The following is a 23,260-nucleotide window of genomic DNA, read 5'->3' on the forward strand; positions in this document are numbered from 1 at the left end:
AACAAGCACAGGCGGAAGAGAAAATTTCTTACATGAGAACACTGTTAAGGGTTATATATATATATATATATATATATATATATATATATATATATATATATATATATATATATATATATATATATATATATATATGAAAAGGGTAAAATCCCCCAAATCAGCTGAAAATGCTAACTACACCTGGTTAAAAGTATAATTGAAAATGTTAATTGTCATTCAGTTAAGAAGCACGACTCAAGAAGATGGTACAATCTATGCAACTCAAACATTCGCGGTTACAATTACATCTTAAAAACAATCTATATACCTTAAAAATGTAAATACCAGAATAAAAATGGCAAAACAATGAATTAAGAATCAATTTGAAAACTGGAAAAATAAAGCAGAACATGCAAGTAGAAACCATAAGATGATTGAAAAATAATTCAATTATTATTACGTTCCTGAAGGGACAATTGTAGAAATGGCGGGAGATTAGTCTCTTGATAACAACATGTTGCTATATTTAGTAACTGTTGTGTGACCTCATGCAGTGTGTTGTAACATTACTGTGAGGAGACACACAGGTGGACAGGTGATCTCTCTCACACACACAGGTGGACAGGTGATCACACACACACGTGGACAGGTGATTTCTCTCACACACACATGTGGACAGGTGATCACACACACACGTGGACAGGTGATCACACACACACACACACGTGGACAGGTGATCTCTCACACACACACACACACACAGGTGGACAGGTGATCACACACACACTCACACGTGGACAGGTGATCTCTCTCACACACACACACACAGGTGGACAGGTGATCACACACACACATACACGTGGACAGGTGATCTCTCTCACACACACACACGTGGACAGGTGATCTCTCACACACACACACACACAGGTGGACAGGTGATCACACACACACACACACGTGGACAGGTGATCTCTCTCTCACACACACACACACACAGGTGGACAGGTGATCACACACACACACACAGGTGGACAGGTGATCTCTCACACACACACACAGGTGGACAGGTGATCACACACACACACACAGGTGGACAGGTGATCACACACACACACACAGGTGGACAGGTGATCACACACACACACACAGGTGGACAGGTGATCACACACACACACACAGGTGGACAGGTGATCACACACACACACACAGGTGGACAGGTGATCACACACACACACACACAGGTGATCACACACACACACACACAGGTGGACAGGTGATCACACACACACAGGTAGACACACAGACATATGAGCACACAAACAGAAGACAGGTGATCAAACAGGTGGACAGAATTTTAACAAAAAAGTGACAGTGCCACGAGGCTTAAGCGAAGTGGAGGAAAATGGGGCGAGGAAGCAGCCAGAGGGCAGACTCCTGTATCATGCTGACACACACACACACGGAGGACTCACGTGGCTTGCAGGTACACCCGTCACAGGAGAAGCCGGAGGCGCAGTCCTCGCTACTGTGGCAGGTACACGCTAAGACCAAGGAAATAATCACAGAGGTCAGAGGAAATACTCATAATCTATCTATCTATCTATCTATCTATCTATCTATCTATCTATCTCTCTATCTCTCTATCTCTCTATCTCTCTCTCTCTCTCTCTCTCTCTCTCTCGCTTCATCTAGTTACTGATACAAGATTTGTATCTATGCAAGTTTCCTAAGCACTCATCTTGCCTGTCTCTCTACTGCTGTCAATCACACCTACGTTAAAACACTTGAAATAGTGTATCAAAAACATTCATTTAGTTTCAAATGTTAATCATGGAATGCTAGGCTTTGCAATATTAGACACAAGACCTATAATAAGCTCAATATCCAAACTCTGCTTCAGCCAAATTTAAATTATTTACCAAAGATGTACCAGGAGACCAGGAGACAATTATTATCTTAGCGAAAACTTATATTTAAAACCTTAATGAGTTTTTATACTTGTAAAACAAAAACTTATTGAGGAACGGGGAAGACAGGAACACTTTTGTAATCTCAAATGCTATAACACATAATATGACTCAAACACGTAGGGACATAACATCCTTCGGTTGTAAATATAAACACAACGCTCTAAACACTACATAATGTCTCTAATTTATTTACGACTTGAACCTCTACCACCTTCAGTTGGGCCAGCCAGGCCTGGCGCTAGGCTACTCTAGGCTTAGTTCTATGGCTCAGTACTATGCTTAGTTCTAGGGCTCAGTACTATACTTAGTTCTAGGGCTCAGTACTATGCTTAGTTCTATGGCTCAGTACTATACTTAGTTCTATGGCTCAGTACTATGCTTAGTTCTAGGGCTCAGTACTATGCTTAGTTCTAGGGCTCAGTACTATGCTTAGTTCTAGGGCTCAGTACTATGCTTAGTTCTAGGGCTCAGTACTATGCTTAGTTCTATGGCTCAGTACTATACTTAGTTATATGGCTCAGTACTATACTTAGTTCCATTGCTCAGCACTACACTTAGTTCCATAGCTCAGTACTACGCCCACTAAATCTGGCCTTTCAAACCTCCACTAAAACTGTTTATGTTCTTGGCATACGAGGATGGTGAGGGAGGTGGTGGTGACCCCCCGAGTGACCTGCCTGGCCCGGGACCTATACTGCGTGTTGAGTGCCTTACTTGTGTGTGTTCACTTGTAATGATCTCTAACTGATGTTCCACCCCTGATTAACACCACAATATCAATGTTGTTTATTTTTTGTCTCGGTGCTCAACTCTAGCAACTTTTAAGTGACTAATAAAGCCAATATCTTAAGTGTGTGTGTTTATGTCTAATTTTTACGAGTCGCAAAAACTGAACAAATCTAGATTGTATAAGATTTATATCTCCAAGATCAATGCAATGGACTACAGGTAAAGCTGCTTTTGTTTCAAATTGTACTCGGTACCTTTTGGTACTTAACGGGCAGCTGCAGAGAGTATTATGTATATGGAGTTATTTCAGGATACTTAAAGTGGGACTTCAGTCAAGAGCGCGCACCGATAATTTCCCTTTACATTGTGTAGTGCGCCCTGGAGAGCCCACTCCAGACCGACAACCAGAGCGCAACTCCATAGTCTCCTGAGACTGATGGATGCCTGCTATGTTTAGAATCCCCTACACATCCACAGCTATGGTACAGTGTGTAATACTGACTCTCTCTTTCTTTTCAGTGTTGATCTGTCGCTGACTTGGAAGCGCTGGATTATATAAACATTGCGAGTCCTGTGGGTTCGATTCCAGTGTAGCAGTTATTGTTATAAGTGTGTAATGTTGAGTTGTATTATAGTGAGGGGGGAGGCCGGCTGGAGGTGCAGCGGCCATACTCAGGCGAGTAAGGCCTTGTGCCTAGGCCTGGTACACCCGTGGGTTGAAGATACACCTCCACTGCTGGTGTAGTTGTTCGTGTCCACACCCGCCTACACCTGACCAGGTAACACATGGACACATCTGGAATACTTACACTAGTAAAGCCTTAAATACTAGACGTTAGAGCCGTCAGACATGCGGCGAGTGCAAAGCAAGAGTGAGAGTAGCAGCAGCAGCAGCAGCAGCAGGAAGAGGACGTGTCTCCTGCAGGCACTCAAGTTAACAGGTTAGAGAGACGTTGTCATCACAAGTCTGGGGTCACACCAGGGCGCTTGTCTTCCCACTAGTCACGTTGTCAACAAGGTCAACAACAGGTCACCATATACCTTGTGGAAGCCCTACTCGTCCTTGCAACACAATCCCACAATGTGCATACACATTTCCCCCCAAGTCCTCGCTGCTATGGAGTTTGGGGCATGAGCAGGCTTTGGAAGTACAGGGGGGTGGGTATTTGCCCCTTGCGAGGAAGGGATATTCTTGTGCAGGGGACGAAAAGGAGGGGAGACATACTCCTAAGGCGTTACCTGAGGGAGGCAGGAGGGAGCACCTGGCCGTGGGATCTCCGGTGTATCCTGGAGGGCAGGAGCAACTGGGGGCGTGATCGAGAGCCCGACAGTCAGCGTCGAGGCCACAGGCGTCGGTCTTCAGGCAGGGATTCATGCAGTGGCCGGTGAAGCAAGCCTGGTCGGGCGGGCAGTCTCCGTCTCTGACACAGCCGGAGTCTGCGAGGCACAAACTCCCTCAGACTCTCTCCTCACCCTTGAGGCTACCTCGCCCCCTCTAACTTCAGGGCAAGGGGCACTGTCTACATCCTGTCTGTAGTACTGTCTGTGGGTACTGTCAGTGGATGGTGTCTTTAGATACTGTCTATGAGTGGTGTCTGGATATTATTAAATAGTGGCGTGTGTGGGTACTGTTTATAAGTGGTGTCTGAGTAGCGTGTGTGGGTACTGTCTGTGTGTAGCGTGTGTGGGTACTGTCTGTGAGTAGCGTGTGTGGGTACTGTCTGTGAGTAGCGTGTGTGGGTACTGTCTGTGAGTAGCGTGTGTGGGTACTGTCTGTGTGTAGCGTGTGTGTGGGTACTGTCTGTGTGTAGCGTGTGTGGGTACTGTCTGTGAGTAGCGTGTGTGGATACTGTCTGTGTGTAGCGTGTGTGGATACTGTCTGTGAGTAGCGTGTGTGTGGGTACTGTCTGTGTGTAGCGTGTGTGGGTACTGTCTGTGAGTAGCGTGTGTGGGTACTGTCTGTGAGTAGCGTGTGTGGGTACTGTCTGTGTGTAGCGTGTGTGGGTACTGTCTGTAAATGGCGTCTGCGGGTACTGACGTTCTGATACAGAACACCGTTCTGTTCTGATACAGAACGAGGTAGCCAGCCCTCGACCACAGACCACAGGCCTAAATTCCATGACACAGTGCCTTTAACAAACTACAGAGTCACATATAGAGTTGAAAACAATCACATACACGACTCAAAACTTCCTGTAGGAGGCGGTCGAGGGTTGGCATCGTGCTGTTCGTCCTCCGTCAGTAGCGCCCCGTCTCAGGGTCCCCACCAGAGTCAATAGTTCAGATATTAAAGCCCATTGCAGATGCAACGGTTGGATTATTACTACCATACTGCTACCATTCCTATAGTTAATTCACTAGTAAGAAAGCTTGCTAAACAATACTGGATTATCACACAGCATGAAAGGTTATTGATAACTGAAAGGTTCAGGCTTGTCATGTGAAGCTTATGATGGGGGTAATAGAACAAAGCTCAAGAACATTGTCATGCTCAGCAAGTATACGCCGCATGAGGACGTGTGCGTAGTATTGAGCGTTAGTTAGAAAAGGTGGCAGTACGCTCGGAATAGTGGTTTACGGAGCATAATACAATATATATGATGATTAGAGCGCCGGAGACAGCCTAGAGAACTCTTCACAGCATACAAGAGATAGATATTATGTTTAGCATTGTGTGAGAAGCGTCACGTCAGCTGGGGGCAGTGTCAAGGGACGAGGACGAGGACACCGTCGGTGAAAGGGACGAGGACACCGTCGGTGAAAGGGACGAGGACACCGTCGGTGAAAGGGACGAGGACACCGTCGGTGAAAGGGACGAGGACACCGTCGGTGAAAGGGACGAGGACACCGTCGGTGAAAGGGACGAGGACACCGTCGGTGAAAGGGACGAGGACACCGTCGGTGAAAGGGACGAGGACACCGTCGGTGAAAGGGACGAGGACACCGTCGGTGAAAGGGACGAGGACACCGTCGGTGAAAGGGACGAGGACACCGTCGGTGGTGGAGGGGAAGGGACAGGTGGTCCAGATAAAAGCCAGATATTAGACTTGGTCTTGTTTAGTGAGTTATCTACTGTATAATAATTGCGATAAGGTGAGAGAGCGTGAGTCAGGGAACGCTCACCCACCATGGCAATGGAAGTCTCATCTTACTTGGGGTCGTAGTAGTGGGAGGTTACAGCAGTGGGAGGTTACAGTAAAGGAGGGTTACAGTAATGGAGAGTTACAGTAATGGAGGGTTACAGTAGCAGGGGGGGGGAAGGGGCAAGGGTCGGGAGGCAACAAGAGCAGCAGCTCCGGACTTCGCCACACAATACCTGAGATACAGAAGGGGATGTGATCGCGAACTTCGCATCTCTCGGATGTCTCACAGGGGTTCCTCACTTTGCAGGGTGAGAAACATTCCTTGTTGTAGCAGGCGTACTCGCTCGGACAGTCGGTGTTGCTGCGACACCCGACTGTAGGAGGCGCGGCAGGCCAGGGAGACCCCGCACCAGCACCAGGAGGAGGAGAAGGAGAAGGAAGAGGCCCACAGTTAGCCAGGCACCAGATTTTGACTTGTAAGAAGTTGTGGGTGTTGGTAAGAGTGTGAGGGCTCTTGGGTGGTGGTGTGGGGGTTGGTAATAGTGTGAGGGCTCTTGGCTGGTGGTGTGGCGCCCTCAGGGGTGTAAACACCCTCCTGAAGGAGACCTGGGGGGGGGGAGGCTTCATCTGACGGGGGAAGGGTGGGGGGGAGGTTTTAGGGAAGGGAGGGCCGTGTACCCACAAGATGGCACGGAGCTAGAAGACGTTGAGTGAACGTCATAAGATCTACCAAGAGGGTGAGGAAGGGAGGAATACCACATCGCCAAGATGATACACAAACTGGACGAGCTTGTCACATGGTGATCAGGATGAGAGGACAAGCTTGGCTACAACCTTGTCCTATCATTACGGAGGGAAATTAAGGACAAGAGAAAACTGAAAAATGGCTCAGAAAAGATCCATTAAAGTAAAAACAGTTGTGCACAGTGAAGAAAGAGACTAAAAAAAGAATGATGATAATTCTAGAATTCCTTTCACACCATCTTCATAAGATATTTACATTGACAAAGTGTGATAACGCGTGTGCCCCCCCCCCCCAACACTAGAGGCGTGAGGCACTAGTGCTACATGTGCAGAGTGAGGAGTAGTGTTGGCACCACCACCAGGCACTTACCAGTGAGACAGGTGGCCCTCTGGTTCTCCACCTTACAGTCCTCCTTGGCGGTGCACGGGTTGCGGGCCACGCACGGGTTGAGACACTTCTCGTTGATACACGCCTGATTTGCCGGGCACTGAGAGCTGTCCCGGCACCCGATGGCTGCTCGTCCACATCACCAGAGGTCACCACACATCACCAGAGGTCACCACACATCACGGATCACCACACATCACCAGAGGTAACATCACCATGGGGTTGCGATAAGATGCGTCAGGGTTCGACAGGTTCCAAGTCGAACGGAGAGTTGAATAAAGAAAGAAATGTGTTATAATTGTACTTTGTGAATGGCTGGAGGCAGTGGGAAGGTGCCAGTGGCGCCAGAGGCCGTGCTCAAGGGCATTAGTAGCGGCTTGCAAATGGATCTGGTTGTAAATGCTAATCAACTAATCAACAACCAGATGAACTAACGCTCCGCTGCATTAGCTGATCTGGTTGTAAATGGACTGTAATACTCTTATCACTCAAATCATCATCATCTGACCTCCAGCTGACGATGCCTCCGCCACTAACACTTGGCCCAAAGCCTCCAAGCTTGATGCTGAGTGTCAGATGATACTCGGAGAGTCTCTCTCCTCCGATCTCATCCGACACCCGACATTATATTTCAGAATATATTCCACACCTCACTAACATCAGGGGGAAGTTTGTGTTTCATGTTCCTTATACTTATTGAGTTCTTCTTCGGTGTTTGACAGTTGTTGTGTGTTGAGGAGGGAGTAGGGGGGAAGGAGCTCAGGGCTCAGAGCTCAGAGCTCAGTGTCGTGCCGCTGTGCTGGCAGTGGTGTGTGGGACGGGGAGGGACGGGGGGGGGGGAGGATGGACAGGTGTGCCGTCACATGTACACATGTGTATGAATGTTGCTGCTGCTGTAGGCGTAGGTGACACAGGTTCGTCCTCACCTACAACACTGGTGACCAATATGCAGCTATGGTAGGTGAAGAGGCAAGGCTTCACCTGCACCAACGGTGAACAATCAGCATTCAACAATCAATACAAGTGTGCAAGGTGGACTTTACCCGAGCTACAAGCACCTAAATTATATAAAAATTTTTACCCATCTCTATCTGTACCATGTGTAACTAATCCCTTAATCCCTGTAATCCAAATACCATATTATTTACCCAGTGTAATCCAAGTCTGCGGAGACATAATCCCTCTATATCAAAGGCTATGTTCCTCTGTACTGCTCTTAACGAGGCTATAGTTAAGCTAAATCACCTCGTTACCACTGATCCAAAGCCAGTTTTGTAAATAATCCCATGGAATACCTTGTAAACCAATGTAATCCTTTGTATTCCAATGTAATCATTTGTAAACCAATGTAATCCCTTGCAAATCAATGTTATAACTTATAAACCAATGTTAACCCTTGTAAACCAATGTTAACCCTTGTAAACCAATGTTATCCACTGCAAACCAATGTCATCCCTTGTTAACCAATGTTATCCATTGTTAACCAATGTTATCCATTGTTAACCAATGTAATCCTTTGTAATGAAATTCCTTGTTAACCTTGGTAATTTCCTATAAGATTCTATTACCCTTAAAATACTCCTCCGAGACACCAGTTACGTCTTGCCAGGTGTGTGGGGGGTGAGAGGGGGGGAGGGGTGTTGTATGGGGGGTGTTATGGGGACATGACAAACACAATTTCTCCCTGTAAACACAAACAACATATTATTAACAAGGACAAACTCAGGCATACACAAACACAGCATGCATGGGGGGGGGGGGGCAGCCCCCTGTACCAAGCACCACATCACTTAGGGCTGTCAGGTACAACCACTGAGGTAAAGCAGAAGTTATTCACCGAGTTAAACCAAAAGTTAACCACTGGGGTAAACCAGTAGTCAACCACTGGGGTAAACCAGTAGTCAACCACTGGGGTAACCCAGTAGTCAACCACTGGGGTAAACCAGTAGTCAACCACTGGGGTAAACCAGTAGTCAACCACAGGGGTAAACCACGTCAACCGCCAATAGACTAAATCATGGAGGTAAACCACTGAAGTTACTGTGGTTCCCGCAGGTATCACTAAGGTAAACTGTGCATCACTTTTCTTTCTGGTTTACCCTGTGTGTGGATCCGCGCCTCTAGTAGGTTAGTTACGTCAAAACAAACAAGCAATCATGCAAGCAAAGCAAACACAAACACGCGTCAGTAGGCTACATAAGTACAGATAAGAGGTTAGACAAACTAACAAACATAGACAAAACAAATACAATTCGTTTCTTCAAAAGCATTTTTCTTGTTGTTTTTTTTTTGCGCGCGTTTGCTGAAGTATCGTGCATTCTTGGCGGGTGTTAATGGAAGCAGGAACCGGGCCTGTGAGCCAGGGGGGTTACGGAAGCAGCAGCAGCATTTACATATTCCTTAAGTGAATGGTTAGGTGGAGCAGCGTCGCCAGATTCGTCAGAGCCCAAGGAAAAAAAAACGGGTTAAAGAAAATGGTTTGAAGGCACCGTCGTATTGAAGCACAGACTTAAACATTTTGACAGACTGACAGACACGGAAGGCGGACAGGACGACACAAGTTGGCACCATATAATACACACACACACGCATACACACATAAGACGAAACAGCAATGGTAGTTTTGTGTTTAGAGTGGGGTTCCGTAGGGTAGTTACGCCGTTACTGGTGGAGGACCTGAGGGAGGGAGAGAGGGGGTAGGGGGGGGGGAAGGGATAGACAAGGCAGCCTCACGCAGGAGGGTGCTGACCCTGGCGGACCCCAACATGCTTGGGTGCTGAGGGCAAGCCAGAGCGTGTGAGGGGCTGGTGAAGTCCTCTTCAGGGGGCTCGGGCTTACACAAGCTCCAGGCATCTCGGGTCCGCCAGCGTCTGGCCCAGAAACCATCTTAAACCCATACAGCTAACAGAGTTCCGAAAGCTCCAGGAAGTGGGGGGCAAAGGCGCTCAATTCTCAACAAGCACTTAAGACCTGTCATGTACAGTCCCCTGCGTGTCACCACACAGGACATAGGGGCTCTCAGGCTCCTTATGTGCTTGCTAAGAATTAGGATGGAGAAGGCCAGCCGGCCAACCAAGCAAGTCTGGAAGCTTAACACATACAATGGGAGGATTTGGGGCACATTATATTACCTTGGGGACACCGGGAGCCTAGGACAGACCCCGTGGGACACTGGCATGCTAGTCTATTATTGATTACTTGACACACAAACCCACTACCACACGGGCTCGACTCCTTGCACGGGTCAATACACCGTTTACTCTGACAAACCAAGTTCCTGGGGCACTCAACACTGCTCGTGCACGTCTTGGGTACTCGAGAGAGGGTTTTGGGTACTGACGGTGTGGGGGTGGTAACTGGGAAAATAAATTTACTCGTATCGGGTGATGTTCGGGTGATGGGTCGTGTAGGAGTGACTGGTCGTGTTGGAGTGACTGGTTGTGGTGGAGTGACTGGTAATGTTGGTGAGGGCAGTGTTGTCGGTCTGGGAGTGTAGCGGATTGGAGGCCTCTTTGCAGGAGGTTGGGTTACTGTTGAGGCCTCTGGAGGTGAAGTTGAGATTCCAGGTGAGTCTATGGTGATGGGGGGAGGCCGTGGTAAGTGTGTGGTGGACTGCGGCCTTGGTGTGATGTGAGGGCGAGTGGTTGGTAGTGGGGTAGTAGCGTGAGTGTCAGTAGCTGGCGACGTTGGCAGAAATGTTGTGAAGACGGGTCGTCTTGGCGTCGTGGAAGGTCTTGGTCTGGGTCGTCTAGTGGGGGTCACTGGACGATCCAGAGGGATTACAGGTGTTTCTGAAGAAGGGGATGGTGTTGTGGCTATTGCCAATGTAACTGGGGTTTCTGGTGTTGTTAAGGGTCTTTTGATGACAATAACTGGCTGTTTACTAGTCGGGGGACTGATGGATGGCCTTCTGGATGATGAGTGAGGCGCTGGGGTTGTGAGGAGGCTGTGAGATGTCTTAGTGATGGTTGTGAAGAGTGGGGTTGTGGCTGGGGTCGAGTGACTACTGCTATGGGGTTGTGGGGTGAAGAAACCCATCGTCTCTGTTGGAACTTTCGGTTTAACACTTGTGTTCAGGTGCTGGGAGGGTGTGGTAGAGGGTTTGGTTGTGTCAGCACAATCTATTATGATGTGGCCATGAGCGCCTGTCGAGAGAGAACAGTGGCGTGTCCCACAGGCGTCCAGGCAGGGGTTTGAGCAGTGCCCCTGGAGACACGTATGTTTGGACGTGTCGCAGTCAGCATCACTGCGACACGGCTTGGGCGTGGACCTGCTGGTGGTGGTGGTGGTGGAGGGGGTGGAGGGGGTAGAAGTATCGATGTCTGTGGACACATGCAAAATATGGAATGTGAATATAAAAGTTAACATGAAGGGGTCACTTATGTTGCATGTTTTCAGGCTGTGACAACAGTAAACAGTGAAGAGCTAAGGTCACCAAGTCTGTCCTGGTCTCAACTCTGGGAGTACTTAACTTAGTCTTTGTGGGTACTTTGTATCTTTCCTCAGTGATCATTATGCAACAGGAAGCAATGAATCCAATTTGAGATGTGAGTAAATGAGTTGACTTGCAAATGAACATTTGCTTGATTAATTAAAACTGAATATTAGCAAACAAGTTTGTAGAACGTGAATGTATCATTAGTCTACTCCGGAGACCTTCGGCAGCAACAGTTCCCACTAAGCTGGACCCATCACTTGCTCACTGACGTCACCAATATCACCTGATTGGCCAAGAGATGACCAATGAGAGGGCGAGTGTGTCGTCAGTGAGCAGGTAAGCGCTGGTCCAGGAGAGGCAAGAACCGTCCGGCCGAAGGTACCACTTCGGAGGTTAGTCGAAGTGGCTGTCTACCACAGGACTAAGAGCCACTAGTGTCCGCCACCACTCAGTCGGGTTAATAGACAAGTAGCAGCAGCGAGGGCCGCCGGCGTCGGGGTTTACCTTTCACGCAGCCAAAGTCGGGATCAACAGTAAAGCCAGGTGGGCAGAATTTACAGAGAGGCTTGTGATCCTCGACGTAGCATGGCGTGTCCCCTGGGCAGCCGTGCGAGGCGCAGGGGTCCACGCACTGATAGGAGACGCACGCCTGCGTGGGCGCGCACCCCTCGTCCCTGAGGCAGATGGTGATGGAGGGCGTGCAGTCCTTGACGCAGATGCAGACGGGGCGGTGGTTGAGAACATCGCACTGCTTGTTGGGCGGGCACGGGCGGCCCACGGCACACGGGTTGGTGCAGCGGTTGGTGACACAGGCCAGGTTGCTGGCGCAGTCGTCGTCCTCGTGGCAGTCAATGGGTCCTGTAGCACACACAAACTCCCCCACTGAGTTCACAACAAAGCCGTGCTTGCACAGACACGTAACTTTGTGCTTCCTGACTTCACACACTTTATTAGCTTGGCACTGAGAGGGTCCGCGGGCGCAGGGGTCATAGCAGGTGCGCAGGGCAGCGTCGCACGCCAGACGCTCGCCGCAGTCACCGTCCTGCCTACACCCGCTCACCAGGGGCGGCTCCAAGGGCGGCGCGGGCGTGCCGCAGGCAGGGTCCGGACGGCATGCCACCTGCGGCCGACCCACATAACACTGCGGGCAGGAGCACACGGCCGCATGCGCCACGGTGCGGCAGAGAGCGCGCTCCCCGCACGCGCCTCTTAGCGTGCATGGGTCCTTACACTTTCCAGTGATACATGCGTGAGCCGGCGGGCAGTCTGTGTCTAGCGTACACTGAGTATCTAGTGTGAGAGAGAAGCCGCTGTCAGCATGCAACCTGTGGCTGGCCGCCTGCCTCCATGTGTCCCAGCCACACTACAGCCATGTGTCCCAGCCACACTACAGCCATGTGTCCCAGCCACACTACACCCATGTGTCCCCAGCCACACTACATCCATGTGTCCCCAGCCACACTACATCCATGTGTCCCCAGCCACACTACATCCATGTGTCCCAGCCACACTACACCCATGTGTCCCCAGCCACACTACATCCATGTGTCCTCAGCCACACTACATCCATGTGTCCCCAGCCACACTACATCCATGTGTCCCCAGCCACACTACGTCCATGTGTCCCCAGCCACACTACATCCATGTGTCCCCAGCCACACTACATCCATGTGTCCCCAGCCACACTACGTCCATGTGTCCCAGCCACACTACGTCCATGTGTCCCCAGCCACACACCATCCATGTGTCCCCAGCCACACTACACCCATGTGTCCCCAGCCACACTACATCCATGTGTCCCCAGCCACACTACACCCATGTGTCCCCAGCCACACTACATCCATGTGTCCCCAGCCACACTACGTCCATGTGTTCCCAGCCACACTACATCCATGTGTCCCCAGCCACACTACACCCATGTGTCCCCAGCCACACTACATCCATGTGTCCCCAGCCACACTACGTCCATGTGTCCCAGCCACACTACGTCCATGTGTCCCCAGCCACACTACATCCATGTGTCCCCAGCCACACTACACCCATGTGTCCCCAGCCACACTACATCCATGTGTCCCCAGCCACACTACATCCATGTGTCCCCAGCCACACTACATCCATGTGTCCCCAGCCACACTACGTCCATGTGTCCCAGCCACACTACGTCCATGTGTCCCCAGCCACACACCATCCATGTGTCCCCAGCCACACTACACCCATGTGTCCCCAGCCACACTACATCCATGTGTCCCCAGCCACACTACACCCATGTGTCCCCAGCCACACTACATCCATGTGTCCCCAGCCACACTACGTCCATGTGTTCCCAGCCACACTACATCCATGTGTCCCCAGCCACACTACACCCATGTGTCCCCAGCCACACTACACCCATGTGTCCCCAGCCACACACCATCCATGTGTCCCCAGCCACACAACCATGTACACCCACCACACACACACCCATGTACACCCACCACACACACAACCATGTACACCCACCACACACACACACCCATGTACACCCACCACACACACACCCATGTACACCCACCACACACACACACCCATGTACACCCACCACACACACACACCCATGTACACCCACCACACACACACACCCATGTACACCCACCACACACACACCCATGTACACCCACCACACACACACACCCATGTACACCCACCACCCACACACCCATGTACACCCACCACACACACACACCCATGTACACCCACCACACACACACACCCATGTACACCCACCACACACACACCCATGTACACCCACCACACACACACACAACCATGTACACCCTCCACACACACACCCATGTACACCCACCACACACACACACAACCATGTACACCCACCACACACACACACAACCATGTACACCCACCACACACACCCATGTACACCCTCCACACACACACACAACCATGTACACCCACCACACAACCATGTACACCCACCATACACACACACACCCATGTACACCCACCACACACACACACAACCATGTACACCCTCCACACACACACCCATGTACACCCACCACACACACACACAACCATGTACACCCTCCACACAACCATGTACACCCACCATACACACACACAACCATGTACACCCACCACACACACACACAACCATGTACACCCTCCACACACACACCCATGTACACCCTCCACACACACACACAACCATGTACACCCACCACACACACAACCATGTACACCCACCATACACACACACACCCATGTACACCCACCACACACACACACAACCATGTACACCCTCCACACACACACCCATGTACACCCACCACACACACACACAACCATGTACACCCACCACACAACCATGTACACCCACCATACACACACACAACCATGTACACCCACCACACACACACACAACCATGTACACCCACCACACACACACACAACCATGTACACCCACCACACACACACAACCATGTACACCCACCACACACACACAACCATGTACACCCACCACACACACACACACCCATGTACACTAACCACACACACACACACAACCATGTACACCCACCACACACACACAACCATGTACACCCACCACACACACACACAACCATGTACACCCACCACACACACACACAACCATGTACACCCACCACACACACACAACCATGTACACCCACCACACACACACAACCATGTACACCCACCACACACACACACACCCATGTACACTAACCACACACAACCATGTACACCCACCAGACACACACACAACCATGTACACCCACCACACAACCATGTACACCCACACATGCAGATGAGACACACACAGACGCACACGACCAGAACCACAATCGAGAGTTATAGGAAAAGGCAAGTGAGTTGTATGTTAAGTTATTTGGTTACGTTACTTAACCCTAGTGTCACCACACCCGGGAGTGACACCACGTTAGAGGCCATTATCCTATCAAATATGCGCAAGCTCACACACACCCACACACCTACACACATACATACACCCACACCTGCGCCTAGTGAGTGTATATGGGACAGGCACACACGTGGAGACAGCGGCCAGGTGTCCAGTGTAGAGTTGGTTAGGTTAGCTGGGGGAGGGAGGGGGGGGGGAGGGGGAGACACAAGCGAGGACGGTCACCTATAGTGACACTAACACAGAGTAACACACAGGAGATACACTCCCACATAGACAGGGAGACAGGATGACACTAAGACACAGGGTAACACATAAGACAACAGACTAGGACACTACATAACAGATCAGGACCTGGACAGGGTAACAGGGTAACAGACTAGGACACAGGGTAACAGACTAGGACACAGGGTAACAGACTAGGATACAGGGTAACAGATTAGGACACAGGTTAACAGATTAGGACACAGGGTAACAGATTAGGACACAGACAGGGACACAGGGGGAAACAGTCTAGGACAACAGACTCGAACACAGGGTAACAGATTAGGACACAGACAGGGACACAGGGGGATACAGACTAGGACAACAGACTCGAACACAGGGTAACAGATTAGGACACAGATTATGACAGATTAATACAGAAATAGGAATAGGGTAATATAATGGGGCAGAGTAACAGATTAGCACACCAAATACATTACATGTTAGCGGAGTGTCTCAAAAGTGGGACACAGGGGTAGGAGACAGATTAGGGCACAGATCAGAACATATTAGGACACATTATAATATGTTAAGACATAGATTGGGAGACATAGTTTAGCACTGAGACTGAGGAATAGGGCACCAGATTAGGACAGACTGGGAAGCAGAATTCTACACGGAATAGGACATAAGGTGAGAAAAAAGGCACAGAATAGCAGGCTAGGACACTATATTAGGACAACGCTTGCCAGATAGGGCAGAGTATAGGATGATGTGATATTGGAACACACACATTAGAATTTAATGTAATATTTCAATAGATCAGAATATAATGGGGTATGACAGATTAAGATATGAGGAGATATGACAGGTTAAGATATGAGGTGATATCATGACAGATTAAGATATGAGGTGATATCAAGACAGATTAAGATATGAGGTGATATTATGACAGATTAAGATATGAGGTGATATTATGACACAGATTAGGTGATATGACATTAGGATAAGTGATGATATTATGACATCAAAATATGAGGTGATAACATGCCATTAGAACATGAGGTGGCGGTATGACATGTTAGGATAACCGAAAAGAGTGAACACTTAAAATAGATAACTGAACGAGGTAGTTCCGAGAGAAGAGTGGGCAGTTAAGACAACTGATACCATTGTAAAAAGCTGCTATTGGTTAAATGAATTAATAGATAGATGGTTAAGATAAGAGAGTTAATTTAGGAACAGTTGTTAAGCTAGGAAGATATTAACACGTATTTAAAACGTGCACTAAGGGAGATATTATTGAGTGAAATCAAAGGGCTCGTTAACACAAGCATTTGGACAGTTATACGGTTATCTGGGCACCTGTTAAAGCGGGTGTTGAAGGTTGTTAACTGGTAGTAGTAGTGGGCGAGTACAAACAACAGTTAGATAACAGAGTAGAGACCGTGAGGGACCACCAGAGACTCAGGCGCCGCCCCTAGGAGTGCGCCGCCCCTGGGAGCTGGGTGTTCGGTCACTTGCTACTTAATGACAACGGAATAAGTCAATTCAGATATATACAAAGACTTGTTAGTGGATACAAACGTACACTAGACTGTTAAAATCAGTTGTTCGGATTGGTGGAAGTAGATAAGTCCGAACAACGGACAGTTAGAACAGGTGTTCGGAGACGTGCAGGTGAACGGAGGGTAACCGTCCAAAGGACAGAGTAGCGGCCGGGGGGACAGTTATGTCTTGGACTGGTTATATGAGTGGTCGACTGCCCTCCGGTGCAACCATCAAAGCAAGACTCGCATGCCTTCGCGCCTTGGAGAGCCCAGCAGTGTGAAATCAGGGAGCACGAAGGTATAGAAAAAAATGGGAAACTGAAGGAAAAATGGCGTGTACGGCAAATAGAACATGGGGAGCGACATAATAGAACATGGGAGTTGAGAGGAACACAATAGAGCATATAGAGAATGGAAGAAAATATATAGAATATATCGCTATACATCACGGGAGGCCGAGAGGAACTTAAACACAGGGAAATAAATAATTAGGGAAACTTTTACACATTCAGCAAATCACGAAAAAAAATGTTCATGTGCCCCTAGACCAGTCACAGAGCCCCTAGACCAGTCACAGAGCCCCTAGACCAGTCACAGAGCCCCTAGACCAGTCGCAGAGCCCCTAGACCAGTCACAGAGCCCCTAGACCAGTCGCAGAGCCCCTAGACCAGTCGCAGAGCCCCTAGACCAGTCACAGAGTCCCTAGACCAGTCACAGAGCCCCTAGATCAATCACAGAGCCCCTAGACCAGTCACAGAGCCCCTAGACCAGTCACAGAGCCCCTAGACCAGTCACAGAGTCCCTAGACCAGTCACAGAGCCCCTAGATCAATCACAGAGCCCCTAGACCAATCACAGAGCCCCTAGATCAATTACAGAGCCCCTAGACCAATCACAGAGCCCCTAGACCAATCACAGAGCCCCTAGACCAGTCACAGAGCCCCTAGACCAGTCCCAGAGCCCCTAGACCAGTCACAGAGCCTCTAGATCAGTCACAGAGCCCCCTAGATCAGTCACAGAGCCCCTAGATCAGTCACAGAGCCCCTAGATCAGTCACAGAGCCCCTAGACCAGTCACAGAGCCCCTAGACCAGTCACAGAGCCCCTAGACTAGTCACAGAGCCCCTAGACCAGTCACGGAGCCCCTAGACCAGTCACGGAGCCCCTAGACCAGTCACAGAGCCCCTAGACCAGTCACAGAGCCCCTAGACCAGTCACAGAACCCCTAGAACAGTCACAGAACCCCTAGACCAATCACAGAGCCCCTAGACTAGTCACAGAGCCCCTTGACCAGTCACAGAGCCCCTTGACCAGTCACAGAGCCCCTTGACCAGTCACAGAGCCCCTAGACTAGTCACAGAGCCCCTTGACCAGTCACAGAGCCCCTTGACCAGTCGCAGAGCCCCTTGACCAGTCACAGAGCCCCTAGACCAATCACAGAGTCCTTGGGCCGGTCATTCAGTCAATAGACCTGTCACAACCAGTAACAAATTACAGAGTCCGTAGACCAGTCAAAAGCTACGTGAACCAGTCACAGAGCCCACAAACCATTAACCGAACTTGTAGACCTGTCAGAGAGCCCATAGACCGGTCACAGTGCCATCAGACCAGTCACAGATCCTCTAGACGAGTTACAGGGCCCGGAGATTAGTCTTAAACCCCGTAAAATAGTCACAGAGCCGCATAAACCAGTCACAGAGCAGCATAGACCAGTCACAGAGCCGCATAGACCAGTCACAGAGCAGCATAGACCAGTCACAGGACCCGTAGACTAGTCACAGGGCCCACAGACCAATCACAGAGCCGCATAGACCAGTCACAGGACCCGTAGACTAGTCACAGAGCAGCATAGACCAGTCACAGGGCCCACAGACCAGTCACAGGGCCCACAGACCAGTCACAGGGCCCACAGACCAGTCACAAGGCCATGAACTAGTCAAACAGCCTGTGGACAGTCACAGAGTATGTTGGGGCGTGCATGTGGGCAACATGCGCCACCAGTTTGCATGTAGTGAACAACATGTCACTACATAAAGGAAGGAAATCGAGAAAAAAAAGATTGAATACATTTTATCAATTGAATACGAAAATGCTATACTTTAACAGTTATCAAACTACATTTGATTTTAAAAAGCATCGAAGTATATTTTTGGGTACCGGGCATCACATGGGATACCGGGCATCACATGGGGTACCGGGCATCACATGGGGTACCGAGCATCACACGGGTACCGGGCATCACATGGGGTACCGGGCATCACATGGGGTACCGGGCATCACACAGGTACCGGGCATCACACGGGTACCGGGCATCACATGGGGTACCGGGTATCACATGGGGTACCGGGCATCACATGGGATACCGGGCATCACACGGGTACCGGGCATCACATGGGGTACCGGGCATCACATGGGGTACCGGGCATCACACGGGTACTGGGCATCACATGGGGTACCGGGCATCACATGGGGTACCGGGCATCACATGGGGTACTGGGCATCACACGGGTACCGGGCATCACATGGGGTACCGGGCATCACACGGGTACCGGGCATCACATGGGGTACTGGGCATCACATGGGGTACCGGGCATCACACGCGTACCGGGCATCACATGAACAAGTTTATAAGGTTCATCTTGGCACTGATGACTATGAAAATATTAAAGAAGAAACCCATACTTCGAAGCCTTTACATGTTCACAAAAAATACTTTCCTATATTTCTATATTTTTATATTTTTATATTTTAATATTTTTATATTTTTTGTTTATAAAATCCCATTGAGAATGCTGGACTAATTGACTCGTGTCATAGTGGCCACTCCCCCCGACACCTATAAGAGGGTGTGGCGGGCGCTGCCTCCTCCACACACACACACACGCCTCATCTGACGACGCCTGAGGCATACACAGTGCCTCTTAAGATCTTTATGAGTAGTGACAGTTCTGCAAGTTCTGATGAAACACACGAAAAAGAGTGAAAACGTGAAATTAAATGAAACTTTTGGGAAGACAGAACCGCTGATACAGGAAGAAACACAATTTTGGTTGTCTAGGAAGAAGGTTCATGGTGTTTAGGAAGGCAGTGGCCGCTACGAGGCCGAGCAACTGAGGTCTACCCACCAACCCTCAACAGTCTACGGTGCGGCAGGAGGAATGGACTGAGAGTAGAGAATGAGACGGCACTAACCTGGCACACACTCCACGTAAGGGTCACCTGTCCAGCTGGCGTCTCGGCACCTGCATTCGTAGCTGCCGACGGCGTCCGGCAGGCAGGAGGCGGCCAAGCCACAGCCGGTCTGGCGACAGTCTCCTGTACCTGTCGTTAACACCAATGGATGTCATTATAGGTAACACTTAAAGTGCCAATACATACCAAAGTTTAATGCCATTACTTGCTGAGTAAATTTACTTAATGGACCACTTACAACTCTTACTGAAGCTGACAACTTGGAGCACCTACCAGACCAAGCTATTAGTGGCAGGCTCACACCAGCTTGAATTTAAAAAAAAATACATTGAACTATTTTGGAAAGACATAGAAAATGGTACTCAAGTCTAAATTATAAAGGGAGGAACTCTTACATTTAACGAGCGGGTCACCATTAGGAAGATGTTCTGGGCAGAAGCACTCGGCCTTCGAAGCGTCCACATCTCGGCACCTGGCATTTTGACCACAAGAGATTCTCTTGCAGGGGTCAACTTGGTCTTGAGGGCAAATGCAGCCGGCATGGTAGGCGTCGCCATGACAACCAGTGTTGCAACTACAGATGAAACTACCTACAGTATTGATACACTGAGAATTGTCGGCACAGGGGCTGGTGAGGCATTCGTTGACCTCCATCTTACACTCCACCTGCGGGTTGCCGTAGTGGCTGGAAGGACACGAGCACTCCGCCTTGCGGTTCATCACATTACAGCGGGCATTAGTGCCACAGGTTCCCTCTAAACAAGGGTTCGTGCACTCACGGTTGATGCAGGTTTGTTCCCGACTACAGTCAGTATCACTCAGGCACTCGTACTTTTCACACCCCTCCTTGGGGTTGCCATGGTAGCCACTGAGGCAGAAGCAGAGTGGGCGGTGGTCAGAGACACGGCAGCGAGTGTTGGTGCCACAGGCATTATCCTTGCACGGGTCGTCACACTTGCCATTGAAGCAACCGTGGGTGAGCGGGCAGTCAGTGTTTGTGCGACAACCGACCACACAGACACCAGCACGGCATAAGAAGCCCTGGGAGCAGTCTCTCTCTTCGCTACACTCGGCGTGACAGTATCCCTCACTGCAGGTTTCACCACAATTGCACTGCTTAGAGGAGCTGCAAGACTTGGAACAGAAGCCCCCTCTGCAAGATGCCTGGGTGTCACATTCACTGTCTGCGGTACACTGGCGGGTGGGTGTCGTACAGGCGATGAGGGGGTTGCCGATGGCATTGGCGGAGCAGCTGCACTGTGCCTGGTGGTTCACTACCTGACACTCTGCACATGTCCCGCAAACTGCTCCTTCTTCACAGGGGTTCCGACACTTCCTATTTATGCACGACTCTTTGGTCGGACAAGTGGAATCTGAGCGGCAACCAACAATACACAAGCGTCCTTCACAGATGTTGCCCACACCGCACTGGGTATCAGAGTTACAAATCTCCTTACACACACCACCAACGCAGCGTTCATTGTTGAAGCAGGCTTGATCACTTTTACAAAGTGGACGACAGGTTCCCGAGAAACAAGTCATATCCTTCGGGCAGTTGGTATCGTCAGTGCAGGGGGTTGGTGGGAGGCGACAGTTGACGAATGGGTCCCCAACGAGGTTGTCTGGACAGGTACACCCGACCCGATGACCATCTACAGCACACCGGGCATTACCGCCACATGCTGTGGGTATGCCACATGGGTCTATACATTTGTTGTTGACGCATGCCTGGGTTGATGGGCACTCTACGTCTGAACGACAACCTATTGTGCATATCAGCTGATTACAGATTTCTCCTGAGCGACAATCATCGTCACGGCGACAAGTAGGGCGACACACAGAGCCGTCGCATTGTTCAGTGTCAAGACAGTTGGAGGTGGAGGAGCAGATGGCCATGCAGGTCCCTAAGCTGCAGACAAAGCCAGATGCACAGTCAGAATTGATACTGCAAGCAATAGGCTTCCTGGAGCATGCCACATTGGGGGTTGGGTTAGGGATGAAGCCAGTAGGGCAATAGCATTGAGCTCGATGGTTGACCACTGAACAGATAGCATTGGGTCCACACACAGCAGCTGCTCCACAAGGGTCAGTACAGCGGTTATTAAGGCAGCCCTGACTGGTCGTACAGTCCTCGTTGGCACGGCAGCCGATCATACAGATGTTGTTGAGGCAGATGTGGCCCAAAAAGCAGTCGTTGTCCAAGCGACACGTCACTACATGAAAAATAAAATACACACAGCTCAAGGACATGTCTCTAGTGTAAACATCAGTCATATTCATAATAAAAGTAACTCGAGATCTTTTCAACTAAAAAAGAACATTTTCAGCATAGTGAAAAAGTTAAAATAAATTAAATTCAGTACATTAGATTAATAACAGTGATATATGTATCTGCACATGTAGTAAGTGTGTATGCAAGAGGTGCACTACACTGGCAACACTGCCGGTATACTTACACATGCAGGAACCACGTAACACTGCCGGTATACTTACACATGCAGGAACCACGTAACACTGCCGGTATACTTACACATGCAGGAACCACGTAACACTGCCGGTATACTTACACATGCAGGAACCACGTAACACTGCCGGTATACTTACACATGCAGGAACCACGTAACACTGCCGGTATACTTACACATGCAGGAACCACGTATACACTTCTCATTCTGGGCACAAGCACCGTCCCCAGAACAGGCTGGGCTGCATACACCATTGTTACACAAGAAGCCGGATGGACAGTCGCTGTTTCTCTGGCAGGCCGCGGGGATCCTGTAGCATTCCATGTCGGCCTTTCCAGTGAAGCCTGGAGGACAGGAGCATTCGCGCCTGTGGTTGACCATGTTACAGATGGAGTTGAGACCGCAAGCCTGGTCTTGGTCACATAGGTTGCTGCACTGGCCCCGCTCGCAAGCCTCCGTCAACCCACACTCGCTGTCACTCTGACAAGGTGCTGAACACACCACCATCATACCATTAGAATGGGCATAACCATTTATAAAAAAACATATACATGAGCAATGTATCTCAATGTAAGCAAAC

The 23,260-nt window shown here is 49.8% G+C and overlaps 2 protein-coding genes across 2 annotated transcripts in view; one reads left to right on the forward strand and one right to left on the reverse strand.

The window, feature by feature from the left end:
- The first annotated feature begins 3,528 nt into the window (after window positions 1–3,528).
- LOC138356276 (A-kinase anchor protein 5-like) lies at window positions 3,529–8,171 on the forward strand. Its single transcript, XM_069312249.1, has 3 exons — window positions 3,529–3,619; window positions 5,361–5,671; window positions 8,046–8,171. The coding sequence occupies exons 1-3, from the start codon at window positions 3,529–3,531 to the stop codon at window positions 8,169–8,171; spliced, it is 528 nt and encodes a 175-aa protein (XP_069168350.1).
- Window positions 8,172–8,547: 376 nt separating this feature from the next.
- LOC123745473 (fibrillin-1) overlaps window positions 8,548–23,260 on the reverse strand; it is a 33,330-nt gene continuing 18,617 nt past the window's right edge. Inside the window, exons 16-20 of the mRNA XM_069312250.1 lie at window positions 20,611–22,428; window positions 20,216–20,344; window positions 11,836–12,621; window positions 10,164–11,215; window positions 8,548–8,577 (exon numbers count right to left, since the gene is read on the reverse strand). Coding sequence (XP_069168351.1) covers window positions 8,548–8,577; window positions 10,164–11,215; window positions 11,836–12,621; window positions 20,216–20,344; window positions 20,611–22,428 — 3,815 coding nt within the window. The remainder of the gene's footprint in view (window positions 8,578–10,163; window positions 11,216–11,835; window positions 12,622–20,215; window positions 20,345–20,610; window positions 22,429–23,260) is intronic.

Source organism: Procambarus clarkii, chromosome 71 (genome assembly GCF_040958095.1).
Source record: "Procambarus clarkii isolate CNS0578487 chromosome 71, FALCON_Pclarkii_2.0, whole genome shotgun sequence".
Taxonomy (NCBI): Eukaryota; Metazoa; Arthropoda; class Malacostraca; order Decapoda; family Cambaridae; genus Procambarus; species Procambarus clarkii.

Coding starts and splice junctions, on each gene's coding strand:
- LOC138356276 (XM_069312249.1), top strand. CDS start 3,529: ATGCGGCGAGTGCAAAGCAAGAGTGAGAGTAGCAGCAGCAGCAGCAGC. Junction 3,620..5,360: donor GCAGGCACTCAAGTTAACAG/GTTAGAGAGACG, acceptor TTGTGTGAGAAG/CGTCACGTCAGCTGGGGGCA. Junction 5,672..8,045: donor GTGAAAGGGACGAGGACACC/GTCGGTGGTGGA, acceptor TTATTTACCCAG/TGTAATCCAAGTCTGCGGAG.